The sequence below is a fragment of the Hippoglossus stenolepis genome, chromosome 20 (genome assembly GCF_022539355.2).
Source record: "Hippoglossus stenolepis isolate QCI-W04-F060 chromosome 20, HSTE1.2, whole genome shotgun sequence".
NCBI lineage: Eukaryota > Metazoa > Chordata > Actinopteri > Pleuronectiformes > Pleuronectidae > Hippoglossus > Hippoglossus stenolepis.
Window position 1 is genome coordinate 16,422,785 of NC_061502.1, and position 27,205 is coordinate 16,449,989.

The 27,205-nt window shown below is 42.3% G+C and overlaps 5 protein-coding genes across 9 annotated transcripts; 2 read left to right on the plus strand and 3 right to left on the minus strand.

The window, feature by feature from the left end:
* The first annotated feature begins 436 nt into the window (after positions 1 to 436).
* On the plus strand, positions 437 to 6,602 carry LOC118099407 (serine/threonine-protein phosphatase PP1-beta catalytic subunit). Its single transcript, XM_035144007.2, has 8 exons — positions 437 to 575; positions 1,922 to 2,053; positions 2,183 to 2,413; positions 2,621 to 2,725; positions 2,889 to 2,960; positions 3,319 to 3,470; positions 4,492 to 4,626; positions 4,730 to 6,602. Exons 1-8 carry the CDS (start codon positions 524 to 526, stop codon positions 4,832 to 4,834), a joined length of 984 nt encoding a protein of 327 aa, XP_034999898.1. The 5' UTR covers positions 437 to 523; the 3' UTR covers positions 4,835 to 6,602.
* bpnt1 (bisphosphate nucleotidase 1) lies at positions 5,704 to 9,804 on the minus strand. Of its 3 annotated transcripts, none has more exons than XM_035144005.2 (10): positions 9,728 to 9,804; positions 8,903 to 9,021; positions 8,703 to 8,807; positions 8,506 to 8,613; positions 8,281 to 8,329; positions 7,799 to 7,876; positions 7,556 to 7,647; positions 7,282 to 7,479; positions 6,936 to 7,041; positions 5,704 to 6,828 (listed from the first exon to the last, which is right to left on the minus strand). In XM_035144005.2, the coding sequence occupies exons 2-10, from the start codon at positions 9,017 to 9,019 to the stop codon at positions 6,677 to 6,679; spliced, it is 1,005 nt and encodes a 334-aa protein (XP_034999896.1). In that variant the 5' UTR covers positions 9,020 to 9,021; positions 9,728 to 9,804; the 3' UTR covers positions 5,704 to 6,676. The 3 variants fall into 3 exon arrangements, with proteins under 3 accessions (XP_034999896.1, XP_034999895.1, XP_034999897.1); XM_035144004.2 differs by having other exon boundaries at positions 7,793 to 7,876; XM_035144006.2 differs by lacking the exon at positions 7,799 to 7,876.
* A 699-nt stretch (positions 9,805 to 10,503) lies between these two features.
* Positions 10,504 to 11,834, minus strand: saysd1 (SAYSVFN motif domain containing 1). Its single transcript, XM_035144367.2, has 2 exons — positions 11,609 to 11,834; positions 10,504 to 11,269 (listed from the first exon to the last, which is right to left on the minus strand). Exons 1-2 carry the CDS (start codon positions 11,828 to 11,830, stop codon positions 10,946 to 10,948), a joined length of 546 nt encoding a protein of 181 aa, XP_035000258.1. The 5' UTR covers positions 11,831 to 11,834; the 3' UTR covers positions 10,504 to 10,945.
* A 210-nt stretch (positions 11,835 to 12,044) lies between these two features.
* Positions 12,045 to 13,752, plus strand: grcc10 (gene rich cluster, C10 gene). Its single transcript, XM_035144368.2, has 4 exons — positions 12,045 to 12,145; positions 12,786 to 12,839; positions 12,950 to 13,126; positions 13,220 to 13,752. The coding sequence occupies exons 2-4, from the start codon at positions 12,788 to 12,790 to the stop codon at positions 13,357 to 13,359; spliced, it is 369 nt and encodes a 122-aa protein (XP_035000259.1). The 5' UTR covers positions 12,045 to 12,145; positions 12,786 to 12,787; the 3' UTR covers positions 13,360 to 13,752.
* A 31-nt stretch (positions 13,753 to 13,783) lies between these two features.
* Positions 13,784 to 21,851, minus strand: LOC118099660 (cytospin-A). Of its 3 annotated transcripts, none has more exons than XM_035144365.2 (12): positions 21,395 to 21,851; positions 19,826 to 19,934; positions 17,749 to 18,234; positions 17,145 to 17,218; positions 16,366 to 16,925; positions 16,213 to 16,297; positions 16,010 to 16,085; positions 15,626 to 15,662; positions 15,217 to 15,313; positions 14,985 to 15,101; positions 14,622 to 14,681; positions 13,784 to 14,484 (listed from the first exon to the last, which is right to left on the minus strand). In XM_035144365.2, exons 2-12 carry the CDS (start codon positions 19,863 to 19,865, stop codon positions 14,395 to 14,397), a joined length of 1,722 nt encoding a protein of 573 aa, XP_035000256.2. In that variant the 5' UTR covers positions 19,866 to 19,934; positions 21,395 to 21,851; the 3' UTR covers positions 13,784 to 14,394. The 3 variants fall into 3 exon arrangements, with proteins under 3 accessions (XP_035000256.2, XP_035000255.2, XP_035000257.2); XM_035144364.2 differs by having other exon boundaries at positions 17,749 to 18,252; XM_035144366.2 differs by lacking the exons at positions 19,826 to 19,934; positions 21,395 to 21,851 and adding an exon at positions 18,309 to 18,893.
* Between the last annotated feature and the right edge of the window lie 5,354 nt (positions 21,852 to 27,205).

The following is a 27,205-nucleotide window of genomic DNA, read 5'->3' on the forward strand; positions in this document are numbered from 1 at the left end:
TTGCAGCTGAATCCCCCTCACCTCACCCTCCCCTTCCAAACATGACAGAGAACCTGTGGTAGCCTTCAGTTGTCATAAAAACTCAAAAGTGTTTAAGTTTGTCCAGTTCGGGCTACTGTAAAAGAAACATGGCGGCCTCCGTAGAGAGAACCCGCTCCTGATGTAAATATAAAGTATTTAAACACACAGGGCCAACAATTAATACAATGTAGGTGAAACACACTCGAGAAAACATCACTAGGGTTATTTTAGATTCAATTTCTGCCAATGGATCCGTTTCACCTAAATCTTACACACTGAAACTTTAATTTGCAAGTTTTTTTCTATTTGCATGTATTTTCTTAGTTGGCACGTGTTTTTGCTATTTGCATGTATTTTCTTAACTGGCACGCGCCTCCGTAATTTCAGTAAAAAAACACAAATACCCTGAAATTGTACTTGCACCTTGCGTCCTGCTCTTTGAGCCTGCAAGTCAACGCTCAGGGCTGATTTCGCCCAGTCCCCCTGCCTGCGTAAGAGAAACATGGCGGAAAGCGAGTTGAACGTAGACAGCCTCATCTCTCGGTTACTAGAAGGTAAGAGAGCGTAGTTACGCTTTTCTGCTTGAATAAGAAAACACTCGGGTGTGTAGCTTGTAACTTTACTTCACGTTAAACACAACAATCCTGCTCTTCGTTGTCTCGTAGCTACTGAGAAGCGGCGACCCGTGAATCGAGCCGCTGCGTCCAAAGCGCAGTAATTAACGTGGCTGTGATGTCACAGGTTGTTGGAGCTATTCACGAACGATCCCATGTTCGTTATCAGTCGCGACTCTGCGCATGAAATTGTGACACAAATAAAAAAAATCCCATCGTGGCCGCGCGTAACAGAGAGTTACGGTAAATAGTGACACAACGTGGTTTTATTACAAACTCAACGATTCGAGTTCGCGTGTTTTTCGTTTGTTAAGAAGACGGGACGTCAGAGGAATGCTGCGGTTGCTTAGTAACGTCAAGTGTCGGCATGGCGAGACGACCTGAGCGACACGCCCCCTTTAAAACCTCCGTGACGTCAGCAGCCCTCCAAACGCACCCGTTTAAAATCTGAAATCGAAAAGTTTAATTTCACTTGATTTAATTCGAGAAATCTAAAAGTAAAATGGCTTAATTATAAATGTACATAACGTATTTTTATTTTGTATAATTTTTGTATTCATTTTTTTCCAGGGTTGGCATCGGTTTAAAAAATAAAACAGTGTATTTAATTTAACTCAAGCCACATGTCGATTTAAAAACAGAAATGGATTCAAAGCTGGATTCATTAACCTGTTCAAGGTTTTTCATAAGAAGCTCAATCTATGTTCATCAATGTTAGCGTCTATATTTACGTTATTTAATAAATATTATAATTTGCATTTTCAGTAGTTATTAATATTATAAAATTCTCAATTTAATTCTTTAATATTTGTCTTTTTGTTTTTGCTAACATACCCGTCATAAGAAAATTAATAGATGCAGTTACGGCTGCATGAATCTGTCCTCCAGACTTGTGTCCTTCCTGTACCCCCCCCAGCCTCGTTCACACACACACCTCCAGCTGGGCCAACAAGCTGTTCATTCCTCAGCTCGCCAGTTTATAACGACCAGTGTTGACTGGAGTAAAGTGAATTTCTTACCGGTGGCGAAGGAAACACGATAGTCAGGTCTCTCTCTAAAGGCACCATGATGCAAATGTAAACTAAAGAGTAGCTGACCTCAACTCTGAAAGACAAAGCACGACAGGAACATGGTCTCATAATAATTGTTTGGCATTTTACCCTACGATCTGAAAAATGTACCTGGACACCTGTCATTACTGTACGTGGAATTTGATGCAGCGATCTGGTGTCAAATACTTACTCGTCCCTATTTAACAATCACGTCTTTGTGCGTTTGACTCGCAGTACGAGGATGTCGTCCAGGGAAGATCGTCCAGATGTCGGAGGCTGAGGTGCGGGGGCTCTGCATCAAGTCCAGAGAGATCTTCCTCAGTCAGCCCATCCTGCTAGAACTTGAGGCTCCGCTCAAAATCTGTGGTGAGAACTTCTTCACTTCTTCTATATTTGTTGCATTATCATCTTCATTCAATCCCATTAATTAAAAAAGCTGCTACACTCATCACTGAGATCATGAGGTCGATTAAACATCTGAATACATGATTCCAGGTGATATCCATGGACAGTACACAGACTTGCTGAGGCTATTCGAGTACGGAGGTTTCCCTCCGGAGGCCAACTATCTGTTCCTGGGGGACTACGTGGACCGAGGGAAACAGTCGCTGGAGACCATCTGCCTGCTGCTGGCCTACAAGATCAAATACCCAGAAAACTTCTTCTTGCTCAGGGGGAACCACGAGTGTGCTTCCATCAATCGCATCTACGGCTTTTACGACGAGTGTGAGTTGTCACTTGTTTGTTTGTCGTGCACAGGCTACGTCCCAAAGTCCTGTGTTTTGCATTTGGCCAAGAAGAGTCCTACTAGCATTTGAAAACATTAAAAAAGTCCTTCCTATAAGGTATTATTTAGCTAAAAAATAAATTCTAATGGTTCTTTGTGTGATTTGTTTTGTTATCTTCCACGTGTCTTTATGTTTTTCTCCTCAGGCAAACGCAGGTTCAACATAAAGCTCTGGAAGACGTTCACAGACTGTTTTAATTGCCTGCCCATTGCTGCCATTATCGATGAGAAGATCTTCTGCTGCCATGGAGGTTTGTGTATCATGTATCTAAAGGCATTGACATTAATTTGTCACGTTTTCTGCTACATCATATCTCCAGGCTTCTATTTTGTGATGTTCCTTTCTTTATGTAAATTGAACATTTGATTTGCTGCAGTGTGAGTCACAGTAACAGAATCTCTCGTTCTCCTCAGGTCTCTCTCCTGATCTGCAGTCCATGGAACAGATTCGACGCATTATGAGACCCACTGACGTCCCTGACACAGGTCTGTGGTTTAACGCTCTTGTGACGATTATTTACAGGAAAACAACAAAGTGGTTCTGTACAGTGTAGCAGCACATTTGTATTCATTGGTTGTAAGAGACTGAGCAGTTTCATGTTAAAATTGAGCAAGGACTTAACTAAACTAACTATGCTCTTCATTTTCTAAGAGATAAATTGCTATTTCTTGAACTGAGGTGACAGAACTGGTAGCACAGACAAGTTTGGAGTTGTCCATAATGTGTTCTCAGGGTTTACCACCACTGTATATAAAGATGAAATGAAAGTTAAACAAAAAAACCCTTCAGTTTTTTACTTCTGGGAGTGTTATTGGTCTGACTGGTGCTTCTGGCTGGTTCCAGGCTTGCTGTGCGACCTGCTGTGGTCGGACCCAGACAAAGACGTGCAGGGATGGGGGGAGAACGATCGGGGAGTTTCCTTCACCTTCGGGGCCGACGTGGTCAGCAAGTTCCTCAACCGCCACGACCTGGATCTCATCTGCCGAGCACATCAGGTAACACTCCTGCAGATACACACACTCCTGCAGATACACACACTCCTACAGATACACACACTCCTGCAGATACACACTCCTACAGATACACACACTCCTGCAGATACACACACTCCTGCAGATACACACACTCCTGCAGATACACACACTCCTGCAGATACACACACTCCTGCAGATACACACACTCCTACAGATACACACACTCCTGCAGATACACACACTCCTGCAGATACACACACTCCTACAGACACACACACTCCTGCTATATTCAAAAAGATACCGTGGGAAAATTAAACTTTCATTTTGTTAAGGCAAATAAAATGGAAATTTCAGAATACATTGTTAGTTCATTCAGAAACAAGGACAGAGAAATATTGTTTTTAATAATTGAGTTCAGTTTAATGTATTTGATAATGTGACTCATTTATTTCATGATTTGTACATTCAATGCAGGTTTTCAATTACAGCATTAAATTGCAAAATACACAATGTGTTTCCACTAGATAGATGAATAATGGTGATAGAATAATCAGGTTTCAGGTTTTGACTAATTCAGTATTCAAATCAATTGACTTTATCAACAGTGTTTCCATGAATCAGACTTAAAATAGAACACAACGCAATACAACCAAACATTTTAAAAGGGGAAGTTCTGCAGATGTAGTGTAGCAAAAACTCCTGTATTACAACCTTAATGTGTAGTAATTTTAGCGATAATATTGCAGCTCTTTTCTCGATATGTTTGCTTTAAAATCATTTAGTATCTTATGTAAGATCCTATAAAATGTCAGTATATTGTGAAAAATGTGAGAAATCTAAACATAATGCCCCAGTTAACATGTTTATTCAGTTTGACAGAACAGTAAGAAATCTTCACATTGGCAAAGCCGAAAAAAGAAGATTTTTTGCACTTCTCCTTAAAAATAACACAAAAATACCATCAGTTGGTCCTAAAAGGTTTTTGTCGAACACCTTCCCCTTGATCAACAGATACTTTCTGCTCTAATTCTTCTAACCACAGGTCGTTGAAGATGGCTACGAGTTCTTTGCCAAGCGACAGCTGGTGACGCTGTTCTCTGCCCCCAACTACTGCGGGGAGTTTGACAACGCCGGCGGCATGATGAGTGTGGACGAGTCTCTGATGTGCTCCTTTCAGGTACGGAGCTCAGTTTGATGTTGTCCTGGAACGTTAATCCTGATCTGGACCCGACTGGATTTGCTGTCAATGTATTAATCACGACCGTCTCACTGTCTTTCAGATTCTGAAGCCGTCAGAAAAAAAGGCCAAGTACCAGTACGGAGGGGTGAATGGGGGACGCCCTGTCACCCCCCCTCGCACCGCTCAGGCACCTAAGAAGAGGTGAGCGTCTGGCCCCCCCCTCTGACTCTCCTGCTCCTCCCCTGGCTGGTCTCTGGCCCGAGTCCCTGCAGGCTGCCTCAAACACTCCAGCCTCCTCTCAGTAAGCTCGTCCGTGTGTAAACAGAAACTCCAGGAGTGTTTGTTGTTGCTCGTTCTGTGGGTAGTTTTATGAACACGAGTGGTATTTCCTTTACTCAAGTTTTTTCAATGCCATGGTGTGTATTCACTCAGCCTTCGTTTCCACTGCTCAGTCCATTCAGCAACATTTAAAACTAACCCTTTGTGGAAAAGGCACGACGCTAAGAAAAGACGCTTCTCCGCCTCCATGAACAACTTCCATTGTGACTTTGTGAACGCATGCACACTTGTGAGACTGAGACTGGTTCTTTGCCCTGGTCGATGTAATTTTCTGTTCCACCTCGACTTGCCTAATGTGCATGTAATTTACCTGATTACTGCCATTGTCCCCGTTTAAATGGAGCTGAAAGCCGAGAGGGAATCGTTTGACATAGTAGAATGAGTTTATTTCTTTACGACTGAAGAATGTTAGGCATCTCTAAAATCCGGAGATTTTCACCAGAAATTTAGCCAAATGCAAGAAGAAACATGTGTGAGCCTGTTTGAACTGTACTTTTACGAGGGCATTCATAAACAATAGATAAGCTGCATTAGTTAAGTGTTTCCAGCTTCAGCTCTGAACACATGCACCCCCTCACATCACTAAACCAGCATTTGTGGTTGTTGAAGAGCAGATTTCCATTGTTGGTGTAAAGTAAAGAAAAAGGTAAATGCAATAGCATTAAAATGTTCCTCTTTTGTTCTGATGTAAATTCAGTGTGTGTGGAAACGTGAGAACAAAACATAGCTGAGAACTTTGAGTTGATGTTCTTTATTCTTGTTAAGATCAGTGGGTGTGTAGAAACCATAGACTGTATATAAAGATGGACGACATGTCTCCACTTCCTTCCGCTGTACAAAAATGAAGCTAAAATATCCTGGATACAGGTGATGCCATCTTGCACTTGTGACGTCATTTGGAGCCAGAGTCTGTGCAGCAGTGATCAGGATGCGGAGATGTGGTATCGAGGTCCCACGGATTCACCAGCTGGACGAATCACACGTCTCAGCCGCCAAATCGTGACGTTGAACATACATCAGTGTGATTAAAAACTACATAAAATGACAGAAACCAGCTTTGGGGAAGAAAAATATTTAATTTTTTACTTTTTAATTTGGTCCACATCCCGTTATGCTAACTTGCAGGGTTAATGTCCTGTACTCCAGTCAGCCACCAGGGGGCAGTCAAGATGATTTTGCTTCACTTTTGTAGAGCTGTCATGTCGTCCATCTTTATATACAGTCCATGGTAGAAACGTAGCCATGGATACGTGAATGCAAGAGGTGAAAGTGTACAAAGAAAAGTGAACTAATAAAAACAATACAAGACAAACTATCTCACATTGAACTCTGTTGCACTTCATCGCATGACATTACATGACGTTGTAAAGAGGGCGAGACGATGTTGTTTGTTGTCGGCATTATGCTAATGATGTTACACTGTTTCCACCTAGTGGTTATTGAATGAAAGTACAGTGAATCATTTCCAACTCACTGATGAACATTTGACTTGTGTATTTTTATTTAATATAGTATAATCTTGCCTTTTGCCTTGTACAGCGATTGGTCCTCGAGTTGAAAACAGTTACGTTACGATGTTTTGAGATTTGTACGACTTTGTTTCAAATGAGTGAAATAAATGGACGTGCTGTTGAGTCGACTCATTTCTGATTGAAGTACGATCGGTGTGTTGCTGAATTACACGTGAGTCAAAGTGTTTCATGTTTCCTCAGTCAAGCTTGAGGGCTTCCCTCACCGACTGTGGTACTCTGCTGACGTAGTACTCGTGGTTACGCAGAGTCGCGAGAACACCAGCGGAGTTCATGTGCTTCACGTCTGCATCGTAGCAGTACGCGTTGCCGTGCATGTCGGTCAGTTTACCTGCACAAGGACAGAAGGAGCTGGTGAAATATTTAGCACTTTAGCACATGTGTACTGTTTTAAAAACTGTCCTGTACTCGTCTGTAAAAGGAAATGAGAGATTTTACCTCCGACTGCGTGCAGGATGGCCTCAGGAGCACAGGTATCCCACTTCTTACATCCTGGACTCGCGAAGACATAAGCTGATGCTTTCCCCTCAACAAGCTGAATTATCTGCAGAGAGATGAATCAGTGACCAGGTGTTATTCACACAGTAACACGCTTTTTTTCTCTTTGTGCTGTTACTGTTATTGCTAAAAATGTCTCTGTCTATTCAAGGGAACAGAAGAGGAGTTAATATTAGGAGATCTATGCGAGTCACGATCAGAAACCATGACTGCATTTTGATTTGATGATTATGATTTAGGACCAAAATCCCACGTGTTAAAACGCAAAAAAAACAAAAAATCTCACCTTATTTCCAGCACCACCCACTTTTACAACTTCATGCGGCTCCATGGCGTCTACGCAGTCCGTTACCAGCTTGTTGCTGTGGGAACGGGTGGTGGTGACTATTCTCCTGTCCCCTGGAACTTCCTGCAGCTGAAATCCAAAGGCGCCAACTCCCAGTATTCCCCACATGGTTCTTCCCAAAACGGCTCCTGCTCCAAGCTGACAAGAGTCTGAATTAACCAGAGTGTTGGGTTTTAAGACGCAGCTGCAGAACAATACTTAGTTTTCACTGTACCTGATAGTTGTAGAATGGCTGGTTGATGACACCTGCTATAGCTCTGCCTCCGTATGCAATTCCAATCAGCACCGTCACGTTATCCAGGAGCCCTGGAGACAGCAGGACGTTAGCTGGAGGCCACTTAACCAAAGTTTAATTGACTTAAAGTAAACATCAGAAACTGCTCTGGCAGGTTAAGAGTCAATACAGCAAGTTCATGCAGAGGTTTTCCATCGCTGCTTTTCTACGTGTCACCATTACAGAGAGCTGTGCCGTGAGAGGTCACCGACCCTCCGTGTGGTGTCTGGACCTCAGTGTGCTGACGGAGACACCTCGACGCTGGGGTTGGCAGAGGGCGAGTTAGAGAAAGAAAGAGAGAGAGAGAGAAATACACGGAGAAGGAGAGGAAAAGGTGAAAGTGAAAATAACCAGCACACGAAAGAATTTTGAGGAAGAAATAAATGGATTCAAACAAGAGTTTCGGTTAAAGACTTGAGTCGGTGGTTGTGTTCATTTCCAGGAAGCAGAAAGTAGAAGGACTGAAGTAATTAGTCAATGAATTAACTTGACAACGTGTGTGTTGAATGAATAAGAAGCTGGTGGAGTCACTTCAGAGCTAAATGTATTTGTTCAGTCAATTCCTGGATAGTTTACTATGAAGCCTCAGCCCATAGTATGCACACACACACACACACACACACACACACACACACACACTTAAGAATGATATGTGAAGAGCCTACCTTCAGTATATTCCTTTGTGCCATCGAGTGGATCGACCCACACAACAAGCTGAGACACAGAAACACACCAACACGTGCACAAAGTGAGAGTCACAATATCATTATGCACCAATTTCTAACCATTGTGAGTCACAGAAAAATAACATAACTTAATATTCTTCAGCTTTACCTAATTACCGTGACTGAAAATACACATTACACTCCTGGATCTACTGGTTGTTTTACCTCCTCCTCCTTCAGCCCCCTGTATTCTGCTGGGCAGCTCTTCTGGAGGATCTCCTCTGCCTGGCCCTTCTCAATGGCATCCTCCTTCACCTCCTCAGATGGAAGATCCTGGATGAGCAGGAGATACATGTCATTGTCTGTCTTTGTCCTCACTGTCCACCCATATAAAACCTTAAACCAGAGTTCTTTTGACGGACCTCTTCTCCAATGATGGTGAGTTTTGGGAAGCGTCTGGACAGTGAAGCACAAATGCTCTGCTGGGCCAGTCTGTCTGCCAGCGTCTGCAGATCGTTAGCTCCCGTCTGTGGAGACAAACATGGAGGAATCAGAAAAGGTCCAGACGACACTGATGATGAGGCTGGGAGCTTTTATAACTTTACAAACAAATGAGTCCTACCTTCTCCACGATGCCAAGGTCTCCACTGTGAAGGACCTTCCTCACAATGGCCCCGGCCTTCTCAGCCACAGAGTGCGCCGACGCCATCAGACGCATGATCACAGGACTTCCAGACATCGCTGAGGGACAGAGACAGAGACAGACACCTTTAATGGACACATTCAAACACATCACTGATATCTTTAGATCTACAGCTGTTATAGTAGTTAATGGTGAATTTGTATTAATGATCAGTTTGATTTGAATTATGTAACATCAAATGTGAACTATTTCATATTCAAGTTCTCTTAAGAGTTAAATTGTTACTTACTACACTTATCAAGTTAGTAATATGCTTAACTACAAAGTTGATGTACTTATACTAACTGGGTATTTACATTGTATACTTTGCTACATTTCAGTAGTTCTGGGCTTTTATCTTGTCGTTCATAGTTATTTAAAAGATCAAGGTCCAAAACTACTTCTTTAACTACTGTCAATGCAATTTGAATCTCCAGGTTTTCCACTTTCTCTCTGTAAGGTGTCACAGTGTTTTTGTTTTCCTCAGATCAGACTGTTTTAATTTCCATTTCTCCCTTTTTTAGTGAAAATCCTTAATAAGCTCTTTAGACTTTGTCTTTTTATCAAAATCAGAAACCTTATTAAACATTTCAGTTGAAGTAAAGAAGCATTAAACTGAGAGAAGTGTTAGCATCGTGAAGCTTGTACACAAGCTAACCTGCTAACACGCTACTGTAGTTAACTAACTGAATCACAGATGTGTTGATGATGAACAGGATAAATCAAAGATCAAATATAAAGTTATATGATGAAGAGGAGACTTACTGAATGAGACACAGACACACACTCACACAGACACACAGCTGCTGACAACCTGAAGCTGAGTGAACCCGGAAATACAAACCCTCTCACCTCCAAAGAGCCGATACAAGTGTCAAGATAGTTCACTTCCAAACCAGAAGTACAAGTTCCACCTGGAAAACTCGGTTGTCAGGACATAAATTTCTACTTACAAATGTTCGTGTTTATATTTCTAGACATATTTAAGAGTCCAATAACATCTGTAAGAATCTAGTGATGATCTTTAAAAACAACTGGGACTTATTTAAGGTTTTAGCTAAACGTAAAAGTGATTAAACGGTTTTAGACTAGAGTGAACCATCTCGCTTTGTCTCCAAACATTTACTCTCTGCAAAAAATAAGACTCTATGGGTCCTAAAGTCCGTCAAGTTTGATTCGAAGCATAAAGAGGCGTGGCTAGAAAAATCAAGTTAACTGTCTTTATAGATTTAAAATAATATTTTTAATTCTTACTTTCAGAATAACTTACATAATTTAAATCACTAATCAAAACAAATTATCTTAAAATTAATTTTAGCACAATCTTGTTGCTAAGCTAATTATTTGTTTTCATTATTTAACATTAATCTTCATTTTTCTGGGTTTTATTCCACTTTACAAATTCTTTGCATTTCAGTTGCTTGATTTTATTTTGTTTATTTGTTTTTGTTCCGTAATATTCATATAATTAGTTACTTTAATCAAACATATTTTACTTTCTTGGCTGATTCCATTGAAAATATAGAGACGAGACGCTGGAGTCATCAAAATACTTTATTAGACTTTGAAAGACTTAAATTACAAGTAAACACCATTTACCACATATAAATTAATAGCAACTTGCCCTTTGTTTTCTCTTCCCATTCCCATTTCTCAACACTTTTGAATACACCATATTTTGAATTAACCCCACATTGGTTTGTAAAAGGAAATGGAAAGTCGAGGTGAAAAGATGAAGTCCAGGAGAGAAAAATGTTCCCCAAAATAACGTGTACTATCTTGTGAGTTAGGGTGATGATTATTGGCAGCTGTAGAATTAACACTGACACAAAGATGGAGTTTTAAGTAAAGACATCTCAATTTTCTGTTGTACTATACAGTCAAAGTACAGTAAAAACACATTTTATGTCACTGTAAAGTCTTTAAAAGTTAGATTTGAAAAGGAAAACACCCTGATTATTTGATATAAATGTGCAATGCGCTTCACATGTTAGCCAGATGTATGAAGCCCATCTCTCCCTCCAGCTGCTCTGCAGTGAGCGAGCCCAGCAGAGGTTGACAGTCCGGGTTGAAGACGGAGTAAGCGCTCATTTCTCCCGGCTCTCGGGGCGCTGGGCTTCGGAGTCCTGCATAGAGCCAGTAGAAGAGGGAGATGACGAAGAAGGCCAGGCCGAACTCCAGCTCCACAAACAGGCCGAGCAACACCAGCCACAGCAGCACTTTCAGCAAAGTGAGGTTGGAGATGATCCCTTGTCTGGAGGTGAGCCATCTTCCCAGACCGCTGTCCAGCAGCCAGTCACTTCGGTCCTGAAGGGAAGACACGGTAAAGTTCACATGTTGTGTAAGACCCAGAATAATAACGCTGAATAAAAGTCAGTTGAATATTGCACCTGCCCTAAAAACACTTAAAAAGATAAAACACTAAAAGGATAAAAGATGAAAAACAACAACAGGCATCAAACCCTAAAAGCCAGAGTGTGAAAATGTGCCAGACAAAGATATCGAGATACAGGAAGAACATGTTTCCTGGAGCTTGAGGAAGTTCCTCTTACTTCATAATATGCTGTTTACATATAAGTACTTCTGGAAATGTTTAAAATCCCAAATACTACTAAATACTCATAGTTTGGTTGTTGGTGATCTTACCTGGATGTGAGAGCTGTCAGCTGCTGCTCTGTTGCTTTGTGTCTTCTGCTTCTCAATAGTAGCAGTAGTGGTACTTGTAGTATTAGTAGCAGAAGTAGTAGTACTACTACTAGTACTAGTAGTTTCAGTCTGTCCCATGACTTGAGAACCAGCAGCCTGTGGTTTCTCTTCAGATTTTACAGCCTGACGTCGAGCCCTGAAATCAGCGAGCTTCTGCTCCATCGACTCTAAAGAGTCAATCAAATCCACGAGATACAAACCAAACAGCCGCTTCCGACAACTCGATCCGAACTTCTGAGACTTCGGATTCACTTCAGATCAAGTTCAAAAAGCCCAGAACGCGAGCACGTGGACTGAATCTGACACTTTGAAGAGGTTTCATCGCTACGAGCAAAGAGGTTTGTTTACCTTCCGCGTCAGCAGTTACCGGAAACTAGGAGCACTTGTCGTAAAGCGCCTCCGTGTGTCGCAAAAGGCGTCGTTTTCCGGCAGATGTCCGCCGCCCTGCTAGCAGCTGGTTTGTTATTTTCATCTCTGGTGAGTTTACACAACATTAAACCTCCATTAACCACTGAGCAGGGACCCGGATGTTCATGTTTGTGTGTTTAACGTGTTGTGGTTTCCTCCTGCTGCGTGTTAACCTGACGTCACACAACATTAGTTCAATTATCCATGAATGAACATCAACAGTTTCCAGCTCGTCACACCACGGAGACTAGTTCACGTGTGGTGGATGACTAGTTAATGTTTGGTTAACTAACCTGAGACTGACTAAAAGCACTGGTCAGATCCTTCACTCATCAGATCCTTTGCTTAGACTAAAGTACACCATTAAATACTGCAATACCATTCAAAGTACTGCACTCACGATGTAGAATCATAGTATTATCAGCATAATGTACGTCACGAATCATAAGTAAATATTCATGATGCAGAAAGAATCATTTCAGAGGGTTAAATTATCATTGATACGGTGGAATGTTAGATTTGTATCATACCTCGTCAATGTTTAACCAATTTTACAGTTACGTTTTCTTTTAGCTGGAAGTGCGTCTTCATATATACACGTTTTGAATACTGTCTCCATCAGTTCTGTGGAGTACTTGCTATCTGCAGTACTTCATTCTGTTCATGTTACTCAGTGTAAACATCTGCTTGCTCCCTCTCTCCTCTGCAGTCATGGCCTCAGCTCCAGCACAACAGCCGACCCTGACTGTGGAGCAGACCAGAGGTGAGAGGAGCTGGAGCTTCAACAGTTACTGAATACATTTTGACCGTACACATTAAATCACCTTGCATTTGTACTATATATGGACTCCTGATGCTGTTGTTGTGTCTCAGTGGTGCTGAGTGAGGTGATCCAGGCCTTCTCGGTGCCAGATAACGCTGCTCGGATGGAGGAGGCTCGGGAGAGCGCCTGCAACGACATGGGCAAGATGCTGCAGCTCGTTCTCCCCGTGGCCACTCAGATCCAACAGGAGGTTCTCAAAGCCTACGGGTTCAACAACGAAGGAGAAGGTGAGGCAGCGTTTAACAGCCTCATGCACACAGGCTCTCATCCGTTCAGCGTAGATGTCAGGATCCATCACCTTCTCTCTGCTTCGCTTTCAGGCGTCCTAAAATTTGCCCGACTGGTGAAGATGTACGAAACCCAGGACCCTGAAATTGCAGCCATGTCGGCTAAACTGAAGTCTCTGCTGCTGCCACCTCTGTCGACACCACCTATAGGAGGCGCCATCCCAGCTTCATAGGAACTCTTTATATTCAAATGGTCACTGCTTTTTTTTTTTGGTGACTTTCATTTAATGCTTTGGATCTGTGTGACCATGCCGCATTTTCAAAATCATGTCTAGATGTTATAGACAATTAGTGTGTTCCAGCATAACATTAAACCCATGAACTACATGTACATTATGATTTCATTTGAAGCATCTTGTTAAATTATTGCTTTTGAAAATGTTTCAGTATTTATTTGTTACCCAATGACCACTTTCTTATGTCACTGAACCTAAACATTTCCTTTAGTTCCATATTTGACATCATTCTTTTATACCATTTTTATATTCTATCAAATGTATTAGTCTTTTTTTTGTTATACAGTCAGGTCCAAACTGTATATTGATATTAAAAAGGTTTTCTGTGAATCTGTGTGGTGTTAATAGAGAAAACAAAAACTTACATTATACATAACTTTATTATTGCATAACGTTTAGCAGCGACATCTTCATGTGTTTAATATGTTTCTAAAAATACTGAAGCGGTTACACACATTTACATATTTACAAGACAACTCTCCTTAGTTTATAAACATCACTTCTACAGAAAATAAAATCTACTCCCACCCTCTGTTTGGTGGGTTTAGTTTTGGGAGCATGCGAACATGACAACACTGTCATGGTAGAAGAGGTTTAAGATTAAAAATAAATAAAACTTAAATGCCAGAGATTCTGGAATCATTAAAAAAATTACATAATCATAAAGTGCATTTTTTTTAAAAAAGGCAAACCGTGCAAAACCAGTGGCTCCAGCACCAAATGTGAAAGTAACTGTTGAGTAAGTGAAACGTCTGGAATTCAAATATTTGATGACCTGTGCATATTCACCAACCTGGTGCCACCACTATGTACAGTATGTAGAAAAATAAAAGTATTCGAGGGCAAAACACTGTTTGGAGTTTTTCATGAGAACGTGTGTTGATGCATAAAATCTTATGATAAAGTTCGATATTGCTGATGCATTTTAAATCCAACAGTGTTTCAGTCCAAACAGGACGAGAGGAGACGACCTCACATCTCAAACTGACGGAAGATGCATTCGACGTATCCCAGGACCCTCTGCCAGTCCGGCCCGTCAGCCCTCAGCATCTCCTCCACCGTCTGCCACACAGAGGAAGGTTGTAAAAAAAACACAGACCATGATGCTGTGAGATCTATGAATACATCTCAAAACAAACCTTACTGATCAGAACTCTGAAATGACACATTGTGTAAAAGACAGTAGAAGCGTCTCTCACCAGTGTGCCTGTGACTCCCACGTTCTCTCCCGTCCTAAAAGCGAGGTCCAGATTTACCTTCTGCAAAAACAAAGTTTGAGTCGAAAGTTTCTGATTGAACTCAGCTTAACATTTTTACACACTTGAATTTCAGATGTGAGCTCTTGTAAAACGACTAGAACGACACACAGTAGAGCCAACACCTCAACAGGCCCCTTGTCAAACCATATTTAAATCCACTAGATAACAGATTTTTAAATTGGAAATGTTTTTCGTTTCGGTTGCTCTCAAAGTTCTTTCAGACTCAAACCTGTGGTCATGGTCTTTGTAAGTGAATTAAACTGATATAAATCTGCATGTCACACAAGTCACCAGCAGTCTTACCTTGTCCTCAGGGTTCAGGCTCTCATATGGGATGTGACTCGGTAAATACGTGTGATAAACGGCGCAGAACGCCAAACCATCCTCCCAGCTGCTGCTGAAGTTGGTGATATCAATATTCTGTTGATAGAAGAGCCTTGATTTGTTCCCTGTGTGGAATTCCACTTGATTTTACAGAATTGGATTGATTTAAAAAAAAAAAAACATTGAGAATAAATAAATACTTCTCTCTGACCTTGTAACCTTGTGTACGACCTTGGCACCAGCGCAGCAGGGAGTTTCTCCTGGAGCCGCCGTGACGCCGCAGCAGAGCACTGAAACCATCCTGAGGTCTGAGGAAAGAAAATATCTCAACCACCGATCAGCTGAGAGTTATTCCTAAAACTCTGTGGGTGTGTAGAGGATCATTTTGTACAGCAATTTTCTAAACATGGTTACAAAGCACTTAACGAAGAACAGTGTTACAGTTACAGTGAAAAGTTTGTTTAAAACTAAATCTACATTTAGAAGAAAAGCTTTTTCTTCAGATGATTCAAGTTCAACCTGAGATTGTGACTGGGTTTGAAAATGCTTCTGACTCATTCATGCTAAACATTCATCAGTCTCCCGGCTGGAGTCAGAATCAACTTCTCACAGAAACTTACTTGACGTAATCTGAGCTTTGATCCTCGTCCAGTTTTCCTGCAAGATGCAAAAAACAACCAGTCGCAGTCACACAAATGAACAAAAACACAGTACATGTGTTAAGATGGACGACGTGACCGCTCCCCAAAGTGAAGCCAAAACATCTGGATCGCCCCCTGGTGGCTGTCTGCAGTATAGGTCATAAAGCCCTCCTCCTCCATGTTAGTGGATGGGACATGGACCAAACTAAAAAGGGTGAATTCTGCACTCTGGCTCCAAAGGCGAAATATGGCCACGTTCGTAGCTGGTTATAGTTTGGCTTCATTTCTGGGTAGTGGATGAAGTGGTGGTTCATCTTTATGTGGTGAAAGAGCATCATGTTGGTTTTGTAGATTTAATCTCACCCGAATAAAAACTGGACCAACTGTCCTGTCGCTGTAAAATACGATCCAGCCTTCTCCCCTTAGTTGGCTGCTCTTTCTGGAAGAGACAACAAATGATTCTACACAGGCCACAACAATTAGATCAAACCCTCCCCCCCGCCTCCAAGTCATTTAGACATTACATGTAATAGATATACTATTCATATAAAGACAATATCTAATACCTTGCATAGTGGCAAAGTTGTGCTTGTATTTGAAGCCTCATTTGGACCGGAGGAGTCAACTGGGAGTGGAAGACGAGATAAACTCCTGAAAGACAAAATGTTCAGTGAGACGTTGTTGTTGTGTGAGGGCTGTGAACTTTCACGCAGACTCACCAAGATCGTTCAGACAGCATCACGATCCTCCTCGGATCTCTGAGCCCACGTCCCGCTTCTTTCTTCTTCTCCAGTGCAGCTAAACTCCGCAGGTACCCCTCCGCTACCCCCTTCCCCTTCGGCTGCATGTCCCCTGACCCGTTTGCCTCCACGTCTCCATTTGCTTCATTCTCCTCCTGCTCAGCTTCAGTCTCTCCTGCAGCTTCTTGTATGTCCTCTCCCTCCTCAGAGTCTCGTCTCTCCATCAGTTTATCACCATCCGCTCTGTCTTTCGCCACACATGTGTTTCTCAGAGCATCCAGCTCGGTTCGCTGCTGCTCCTGCTGCAGCGTGAGTTCGTTTAGTTTGCTGCAGACGTCTCTGTGCTCGGCTCTCAGACTCTCCAGCTCTCCGTCCTTCTCCTGCTGCCCGCTGAGGGCAAGGGCCAGCTGCTCCTCCACGGCCCTGTGGCGCCCCTGGAGCAGACCCAGAGCCTGGTCCGACTCGATCCGCAGCCGGTCGGCCACGGACACGGCGACCTGCAGGTCACGCTGGAACTGACGCCACTCCAGCCGCTCCGCCTGTGGAGAAGAAAAGAGCGAGCCGCACATGGAAAATAAACACTACTGCTCAGTTAGTGACCATCGGCTGTACGCTACTTTTCATGATGCATTGTGGGAAAAAATGAGTTCACTATAAAGGGTATAACAAAATCTCCGTGAACAATTGTATATACAGTCTATGGACTCAACAAATCCTCAAGAGCTAAGAGTGAAATGTGACATGTGGTTGAAACTCACCCTCAGTGTCTCCCTCAGTGTGTCCACCTCCTCGAGCAGCTCGTCTCTCTCTGTTATCAAGCGCCTGAGCAGCTCTGACACACACACACACACACACACACACACACACACACACACACACACACACACACACACACACACACACACACACACACACACACACACACACACACACACACACACACACACACACACACACACAAACAGAGTGAAGGTGAATCAATCATTTCACAGGAGAGCAACACAAGTAACATAACATAATTATTCATACATGAATCTGTATCTTAGAATTAGGGTGAACACAGAATCTTTCCTCGTTCAGCAGAGAAACTCCACAGATACTTTATTCTGCACAGTGAAGTTCAAATGTGAACTAACAATGAGCAAAAACACCTTTTTGAAAAAGAGGGAATTAAAAGTTCTTAGTATTTTAGGCACGTTACCAATAACCAATAGTTTCTAGGAACTTAAAGGAGACACTTTGACGGCCGACAAGTGCAGAACATGTGGGAGGTGGTGGTCTTCTCCTCTCTCACAGAAGTCAGTTTCCATAGAAGCAGGTGTAAAGAAGCAGAAGAAGAAGACAGTGAAGACAGAGGCGTACCTACTGCTCCTGTGATGACATCGGTTTTGGGGGTGAGGCCCAGCGAGGCCCTCTGATGCTCCATCAGACTGAGCAGGACCAGGGTCATCTCCTCCTCGGCTCTCTCTGCTGCATCCTGCGGCTCCAGTCCGCTGTCTCTCTCCTGCCAGCTCTGCTCCGAGGGGGAGTCTCTGGACGGGGGCAGAGATGCCGGGGGGGCCACGCTGACCGCTGCCTTCCCGTGTCTGGCTGCTGCATCGCTCACACTCGTCTCTGAGGAGGCGATGCTTTCTACACTTATCACGGCCCAGTCTGTGGACCCAGACAGTCTCTGTGTCCACTCTGTAATTGGAGAAACGGCGGCGGTGGCGGAGGGGATGTCGCTGTCGGCCGGCGATGGAGTCTGTGCTTTGTTAGAGGAGGAGGCTGACGAGGATAAGGCCATGGCTGTCAGCTCTGCCTCTGAGGGCGTGGTAGGAGGCGTGTGGTAGAAATCTAGAGGAGAACCTGAGAGGGAGGAACAAGCTGTAAAACAGAGGAGGAGAAAAAGAAAGGGAGGTAAAAGAAGAACAACAACTGACCTGAGCTTTAAAATCATCTAAGTTGAAAAATGTGCCGAGCATTAAAGCCTCTTTGTTCTTCTCCTTGATGCAGATGTAAGGGCTCAGTGTCTGCTCCCTTATTTACTGTCCTGTGCTGACTGATGCAGCAAAAAAATCCTCTCCTGCCAAAGTCTTGGCTGGTGCACACACACACACACATGCACACACACATTTCTCTGGGAGAGATGCAGTCTGACCCTGATCTACTATCTTACAGCTGCTCTCACTGCTTCCACCAGGCGATTACATCGATCAGTGCGGCCATATTTAGATTCAAGTTGCTGCATTGGTTTGGTTTTGTGATATTAAGGTTAGAGCTATGTGGTTTCTGTTTGATGCAGATAATATGTCGTTTACGGCGTGCACCGACTGCTCGTGCACACTTGAGCAGGTCACAGCGATCTCCACCTGCTTCCCCTCCTTGCCCTTGCGTCGTACTGCAGGAATTCTGCAGACTCATCATTTCCCCGGCAGCTGCATGATGTGATGTGTTTCAGCTACGGCAGTGGAGCTATTCTCATCCTCCAGCGTGAGCCCACCTCCTGCAAACTGCCGGCCCAGAGATGAAGGAGCAGCATGTTAAACAGCTGTTAAGTGAGAAATAACCGGAGCGAGCGGACGACTGAATGTCCTCAGTTAGGAAATGAGACGTTTTAACACTGCTCGGGCTGATTTCACACGATGGCCGAGCCAAACGACAGCTGGTCTGTGATGTTTGGAGCTGAAAGATGCTGGAAGCGAAAACATCTGACAATGCTGAATCCAAATTTCACAGAAATCCCAGAGATACACTTCTGACTCATCAATTTCTGTGTGCAGGGAAATGTCTCTGTCATCAGATGGTGTCTCTCACCAGAATTTCATGTGGTCAAACTGGGTAAATACAGAGAATCACTCAATGGGACTGTGAAGTTCATCTTCACAGCACTTATGTACATATAAATATACACAAAACATGTCGGAGAAAGATTTTGTTGAATGAAGCATTTAGAAGCTGCAGATTTAAAGCAACACAACGTAATAATTCCTTTGCTCTATTTAAGTGTATTTTGGGTGAAAACAGTTATATGATAAATGTATTTGTCTTTGCATTTTAGTGGAATTACTTCTGCTGTTCACCTTTAAGTCAACAAATTATATTCTTCTGTAGTTTTCATTCTGTGTTGTATCTCTAAACACTTCAGCTGGTGCCCTCCCCAGTGCAGAGGATCCTGTTACTGTTCTGAATCCCACAACTTCAGAAGACTTATCTTTTGATCTCAGAAGTGGGATAATGAGACACTGAAACTTAAAAACATGCGGCACCCTCCATCTTGTAACCAGGAAGACAGTCTAAAAATAGTCTGCCCGGAAAAAAAAGGACATAATTAAAGACGGAGAGAGAACTGGGAATGTGCAGTGCAGAGACCGAATCGTAACCATCTGTTACTCAAACTAAAATCTATCATTGCAAATATAACCAAAGCATTGTTCGTGCATGCGTGTTGCTGTGATACCTGTAGGACTGTGGCTGTCTTTGCCAGTGTGGTTACCCATGATCCAGGACGGGTGGGTACCTGGAGCGTCCTTCTTGTGCCCTCTGTGCTCCGCGAGGCCCACTGCTGTCTGGACATGGGGGGGAAGATAAATATTAATATTTAATGAGTATGACTAACTGCTGAGAAAAGAGAAAAACCTTGAGACCTTCTGCTATGATCAATCAACCAAACTCCATTACCTAATATAGTGATTTAAGGTTTCCATGGTTATCGATAAAAGAGCCGTGCATTAAACAGTATGGATGATCTTACTAAGACATTGGCAGTATACTCAGTGTAACTCGGCATCCACACAACTTGTCATGATGCTCTGCACGTCAGTTTCCCAGAGTCAGAGCTGATCACTTTGAGAGAGAATTACATGAATGAACTGACAGGCGAACTAACCCTGCAGTGAAGTTAGCTTCAGGTTGGATATTCCACAGACAGAATTTCCCTTATGGACCATCAGTGAGTTTGAATAGGAAATAACTGCATTGCTTGTGTAGCTTCCATCTCATGTGATCTTTATTAACAGATTCTCCATGTAAATGTATGAATCTAGAGGCGAGGGACACGATTTTTGGCGTCTGGAAGCATTTCTGGTCTCCATCTCTAGTTTGACCAATCACGCTTGGAGCAGATTTTAGTTGCCTGCAGGTAAACAATCCCAGTGGAGAGTAGAAGACACAGAACACAGTGACCTAAATACATCGTTAATATGGATAGTTGTTGATAGAAATGAAGCAAAATGTCATCTGGACCTAAAACACTTGGTCCAAATATCTGCCGTCTACAACAGATGCCCCAAATTATTGGTAGTTAGGAGTCGGTGGGTCACATGACATGGAAGCTCTTGAAATATTAAAATCTACTAGAAAGAGGTGTGTCCTGTTTGTCCAGGGTGAGGGTCACATGATATGCTTGGAAACTATGGAAAAATATGAAAGAAAAACAAATATTCATATAAAATATCAGAAGCACTAAAATCCAGTAGAAATGAGGGCATCTTGTTGATCTGGGGTAAAAACACAATTCAGCATCGTGACAAAAATATGATTTTTTAACATATTAATATTCACATAAAATAGATGACACACAAAATTCACACAACAAGACGTGTGTCCTGTTTGTCTATGAATGAAGTCAGGGGGTCACATGACATGGAAACAATTCAAAAGGGAATTTATTGACGGTCCCTAAACGAAAGCCCTGTGCTCCAGATGCAACATAAAACTAACTTCAACCTGTTAGTAAATTAATGCGCAACTGGGTGAACGCTATGAGCCGTTTTAAAGAAGAGCAACAATTCATCTGTAAAATGTTTTGAAAATTAGCCAATGCAGAGAAATTGTGTTTTTAACCAGCCAGTCCGATTTAAAATGACAGTTTTGTGAATGAAGTTCGGAGTCACTCTTATCTTATTGTCATGGCCAAGGGATATATTTATTTATATGATTTTGGCTGTGACATATGTTGCATGTTACTGCGCACACACACACGCACACTGATCACACAGACACACACACACACCGTCATCCATCCTACCTTCTTCCACCAGCTGCTGGATGTCCTCCCCTTCCCTCCTCAGCTCTCCGCCGGGTTTGTCGACCTCCTCGCCGGGCTGCTGGTTCCTCTGTCTGCGTCCCTTCTCCCAAATTCACCGGAGGACTCGCTTCAAATGCCTGAAAATGATTTCACTCCGACGTCCCATGTTGATCACACAGCTGCAGAGAGGCAGCGAGTCCCAGTGAAAATCCCAACCCTGCTCCTCCTTTAAATCCAATGCGACAAAAGGCGCAGGAGGCAGAAACCAAGTGTTTGCGCAGCAGCTGCACGTTGGATCCACATGAATCTCGTCATTAAACTGAGGAACATCTGAACACGTTTGCACAGTTAAACCATTTAAACAGTTTGTGATCTGTGGGAGTAAAGGTCTGCTGGAGGTGAGGAGGTGCTTCCGCCAGCAGGGGGGTGATTGTCCTCTGTTACCTGCAGGTGTGTTGGGCAGGTAACAGTCACGTGGTCTGAACATGTGTTGAGTCAAACCTCCTCCTCTGTTCTTCTGCTTTGTTTCACTGACTGAACAAATTTAAAATATCCTTTCTTACATTCATTTAAGTGTGAATCAAACAAACACAATCATCCTAGAAAAGTGTAGTAGTCTGTGTTTGATGCTCAGTTTGTGTTGTGGCATGAAGAGGTGAGAACTTGTTTAGAGGCAAAAATTACTCACGACACTGACAGGACAGAGGTCAGTAGTTGTGCAAAAACAGGAAATTAATTTACTTGCAATATGTAAAAGTAGAAACACTGCATTGAAAAAATTTAATTTTGACTTCCTTTTTTGTGTTGCTGCTTTCATTAAAGGCACTCTATTTGATCTTTTTAGTATTTAAAAATTTAATATTAAAAGATAATCTGACAGATAAATGTAGAGGAGTAAAAAGCTGAAAACTTCCCTCTGAAATGTAGTGGAGTGGAAATATGAAGTAAGAAATACTAGTAAAGTACCAGTATAACTGTATTTAAGTGCAGTAACAATCTCGGAGCAGTGTATCCTCTGATATGATACAATATACTTTATTGTATCCATCAGGAAATGTATCTTGGACACACTGCTGCACGGATAAATGCAGATAAAAACCCACCATGTAATAAAAATATAACAACATACATTTACTCCAAACATCCAACAAACAAGCTCAACCTCAGTATCTTCATATCGGATCAAATTCATTGAATATATTAAATATCAATAAAAATACATCCACCTGATTCTTAATAACATAACATGTTTCACTACCGACCACCCAATGTTATATTCTGACTAATATATTCAAATCAACCATATGAAAGATGCTGAAGGCTGAAAATAAAGCTCTTAATCTGCATTGTATAAGCTCATATGCTTCAGGACCATGGACAGAGAACAGTGAAAAGAGATCTAGTGCCCCCACATGTCCAAAGTCAATACTGCTGGATGTGATGAGAAAATAACATTCACAGATGTTTCATGAGGATGATTAATAAGAACTGGAGAGTCTTTAGCTCTGGGATGATGCCTCACTCCTCCAGGAGGTCGGTGCTAGACAAACTGTGGGTTCAGTACATATGAGAATGTAGATTTACTGTGGAAGTGTAGTTCAGGTGTGTTAAGATCACACTTTCTATATAATTATGTGTTGAGTACACTGGTAGTACACATATATATATATATATATATATATATACACATATATATATATATATACATATATCAGTACACTTCAGCATCAGTCAGCGAGGGACGTCAGGACAGAGTTTATCATTCTCATCCCCTAAACAGGAAGTTATTCCTAAAATCAGTGTCCTCTTTTAGGACTGATTTTCAAGTAAGTTTTTAGCTTAACTTATACTAAATTGTTGGAATGACATTAATATTGTCATTCTTTGTATTTTGTGTAGTATTTTCACATTTTGGTGAGTGTGGTATGTGCCTGATACCTTGATGCTGTAACACAGGAATTTCCATCTATCTATCTATCTATCTATCTATCTATCTATCTGTCTGTCTTTTGTTTACTAAAAAGCAGGTTGTAACTTTATTTTGAAGTTAAAGGAAACTAAACAGACTGACAAGGGCACATAATGACTAATGATAATGTTTGTAAAGCAATATAGTTCCATAATATATTTGTATTTACATTATCTACATTTTTGATTAACTCAAAATGTAAAATTCAAATGATGATATTATTATCCACTCAACGACCTTTCCCGGTGAAAGTTTTTGCATCGAGAAGTTACGTGTTTGTTACGTAGTTTCATTCTGTAGGTGCAGACTTTGTGAAAATGGCGTCTGGTGTGGGGCTGCCTTCACAGGCGGAGCTGAGCCACAACAGCAGATAAGTCATGTCCGGAGGATGAAGTCCGCCGCTGCGTCAGGACGAGGAGACGCACACATGTCGCCTGCATCATGGGAAACTGCTGCGCTGCTGCTGCAGATGTTTCCAGCGGTGCAGACAACCAGCGTTTCCACTGGACCTCAGGGGACATGATGATGATGATGAAGATGATGACGATGATGGTCGGCTTCTTTCACGTTGTTTATCGCCAGTGCGAGTGACCTTCTGAGAGGAGGAAGATGTCAGCGCTGAAAAAGGTAAGAGGCAGCACGCACGGTGTTTGTGCACGAACCCCCGAGCACCGTTGTTGTTGTTATTGATTATCGTGCACTCGCATGTGATGTGAAGTGTGATGAAGGAGGATCTGACCCGATTCTGACCCGAGCATCACGTGTGACCGTGAAGTAGATCTAATTAGACAAAGTGCCATAAGTTGTGCTCAGTCACTGTTTTTCACCTGCGTGTCTGCAGAGATCAGTCAATGCCACTGAATGAGGGGGGAGGTGGGCGGGCGTGCGTGTGCGTCTTTTAGAGGGTGAAAGGTGTGTGTGTGCGTACGTGCTTGCGCGTGCGTCGTTTGGGGAGGTGGAAGGTGTGCATGTGTGTCTCTTGGGGGGTGGAAGGTCTGTGCGTGTGTCTTAAGGGGGGTGGAAGGTATGATTTGTGTGTGTGTCATTTGGAGGGTGAAAGCAGTGTGTGTGTGTGTGTATTTTGGGGGAGGTGGAAGGTGGTGGAAGGTGTGTATGTGTGTGTGTATGTATTTTGTCCTTGTGAATGGAGGGGACCCACAACTTCTGTCTTTAAACTTTCCTCTGTCTGTGTAAATGCCCACACACTCCCATTGTGCAGCAACCCCCCCCAATTCAGTGTGTGTGTGTGTAGAGTGACTCAGCTGTATTGTACTATATCTGTCATCCATCTTTTCATCTGTCACAGGTGTTACCATGGCTACTACAGACTCACTGCTGTCTTTTCTTTGAGAAGGACTCAGGTAAGAGGTGGGAGGGGAGATTAAGTCATCACATGGTTTTATAGTAGCAGGGATCTGACTGTAGTGACACTGTAGTGACACTGTAGTGACGACTGTAGTCGTGGGCGAGTTTTAATACAACAAAAGCCCTATGAAGGATAAACCTCGTTATATTCTGTATCTTTTATGAATCGTGACCAAACTGATGATACTAAGTTTTGTCTGTGAAGCCATTAGGCTGCTTGATATATGTCTTATCCCTGTGTTGTAAGAAAACCAGTGTTTGCCTTGGTGACATGTTCCCTCATCACTATGAACACAGCTTCAATATAGTTTATATTCTACTATACTCCAATCACTTTACACTGGAAGTCACAGTCACCAATTCAGACACACAACCGTACAGTGTGTCCATCACACATCATTCAGGGACAACTTAGTGCTCACTGTTTTGCCTCAGAATGTGGCCTGGAGGAGCCGGGGATTGAACCACCGACCTTCAGGTTGGTGGACGACCTCTAGCTCTACCTCTCCACCCACTGTCAGCTGATGAGGTTGATATGAGGAAAGTGTTATCAGACATTTTGCTTATTTTCACGTTCAGCAGAGACATTAGCAACATTAGCATTCATTTGGAGCCGTGTCTCTGGACACCTGATTAATTAAGTCCAACTCCTCAGCTTTGCTAAGTTCTTCCGAGTTCATCGGCTGCGTCATTTGGTGCAAACGGTGGTAAATGATTGATGAGGAGCGTGAATGAACCAAAACAGTCGTTTAGGGGCTGTAAAACCAAAACAATGAGCTGAAAGACCCTAGAACTTACGCCAGCATATTGATGTTACAAGTGATGTGACAGGAAAAGTTCTGCTACTATCTGTCATGTGCCTCATGCTTCGGATCGGGTGCTGGAGGTGCGAGCAGGAGATTGTTGCAAATTAGTCGAACTCTGTGTGACTCTTCTTCTCGGCAGAGGCCAGAAAAACATCCGAGGAAGAAGAGCAGCAGGGGTCCGCTGCCTTTCTCTTGGCATTTGTTTGGACATCGGAGAATAGAAGATCAAAAACTGGCTCACATCAGCACAAACCTCAAATGCTATCACTATCAATGTGAGGCTTTTGAAGAGGAAATCATGAAAGAGGAATTTGGAATTTGAATGCACTTGTTTATTTATAACACAGAAACAAAGAAAAACGAGCCGTCTAATGATTTTCCATCACATGAGAATAGAATTTATTTTTATTGGTTTATAAATCACAAATGAACAAACATATTGAGGTCAGGTTTGACTATTTTTACTGCGACGCTTTCCCCCTTGTGTTTTGCTCATTAATATTTCAGGTAGTTTTAACCCGACACTAATTACTCGCCTGTGTGAAGTGTTGCTATGTTCAAAATCATAGATAAAATCCTCGTATGTGTGTTAATCACATTCTCAAAAGGTCTTTTTAAACATCACAAACGAGCTGACGGTGGATTTTCAACTGGAGCCCGCGTCAGATTATCAGTGAGTTAATCATGTGAAGGGTCTTACTGTGATTTTACAGGCTTTGTCAGCACAAAGGTTCCTGATGATGAAGGTGAAGACGAGAACTTGTTTGAAGTGCATAACCTGAAGAGTTTAGTTTTTCTTCTTCATCAGCCATCTGCAGAAGCTGCTCTTGATCGTATCTTACTCATCGTTTTCTCAAGGTTGAAGCACAACATTAACAACTGCGGGGAACAAATCATTAAAAGGAATATGAAGCATGTTGGATAAATAGCAGAGGCCGTGATGATGCTTATGTTCTTTATACAAAAGGTTAAGATTTATAAAAAAAAATTAGCACAATGAGCTTTTTAAATGTGTCTTAATGGTTTTTTAACCTCGATGAAAGAGTTTGGCACAAACGTGTGAATGTGTGATATTTCCAGCTTAGTGTTTTACCACTAGGTGGTGCTGTTTACTTTGATTAAAAAAAAAAGAAAAAAGAACCTGCTGCTTTCACATAGTGTATCTATGAATATTTCCATCTTGGTTATATTTGAGACTGAGCAGGTTGGAGAATGGTTTGTAACAAAACCAGCAGCTTATTTCAGAACTTTAAATTGTACCTAGAAACCCATTAGAATCTTATGAAATACACCATCAATTTAAACTGTTCCACCGAATTAGATTTGCTGTCAGTCGATGTACAGTGTGTGTTAGTACAATGACAGAAATCCACCAGTTCTTTAAGACAAAGATCTGCTAGTTTGACAGACTCAGGAAAAACTTTGACCTGACGAACTAATACAGTCACAAGAAAACGATGTCTTTACCGGAGTTTGCCGTTCACATATGTAAGACGCAGCAGGAGAGTGTGCGGTGTCAATTCTTATCACCAAGAGATCTCAAATCTCTTCTACTTTACAAGTTGACATCTTGAATGGCACCTCTTCTTCCTCCTAAAATATTGTATTAGAAACTTCATCAAGCCGCCCACTCGCTCTCTCTGTGAATTCTCAGGACTTGGACATTTTACC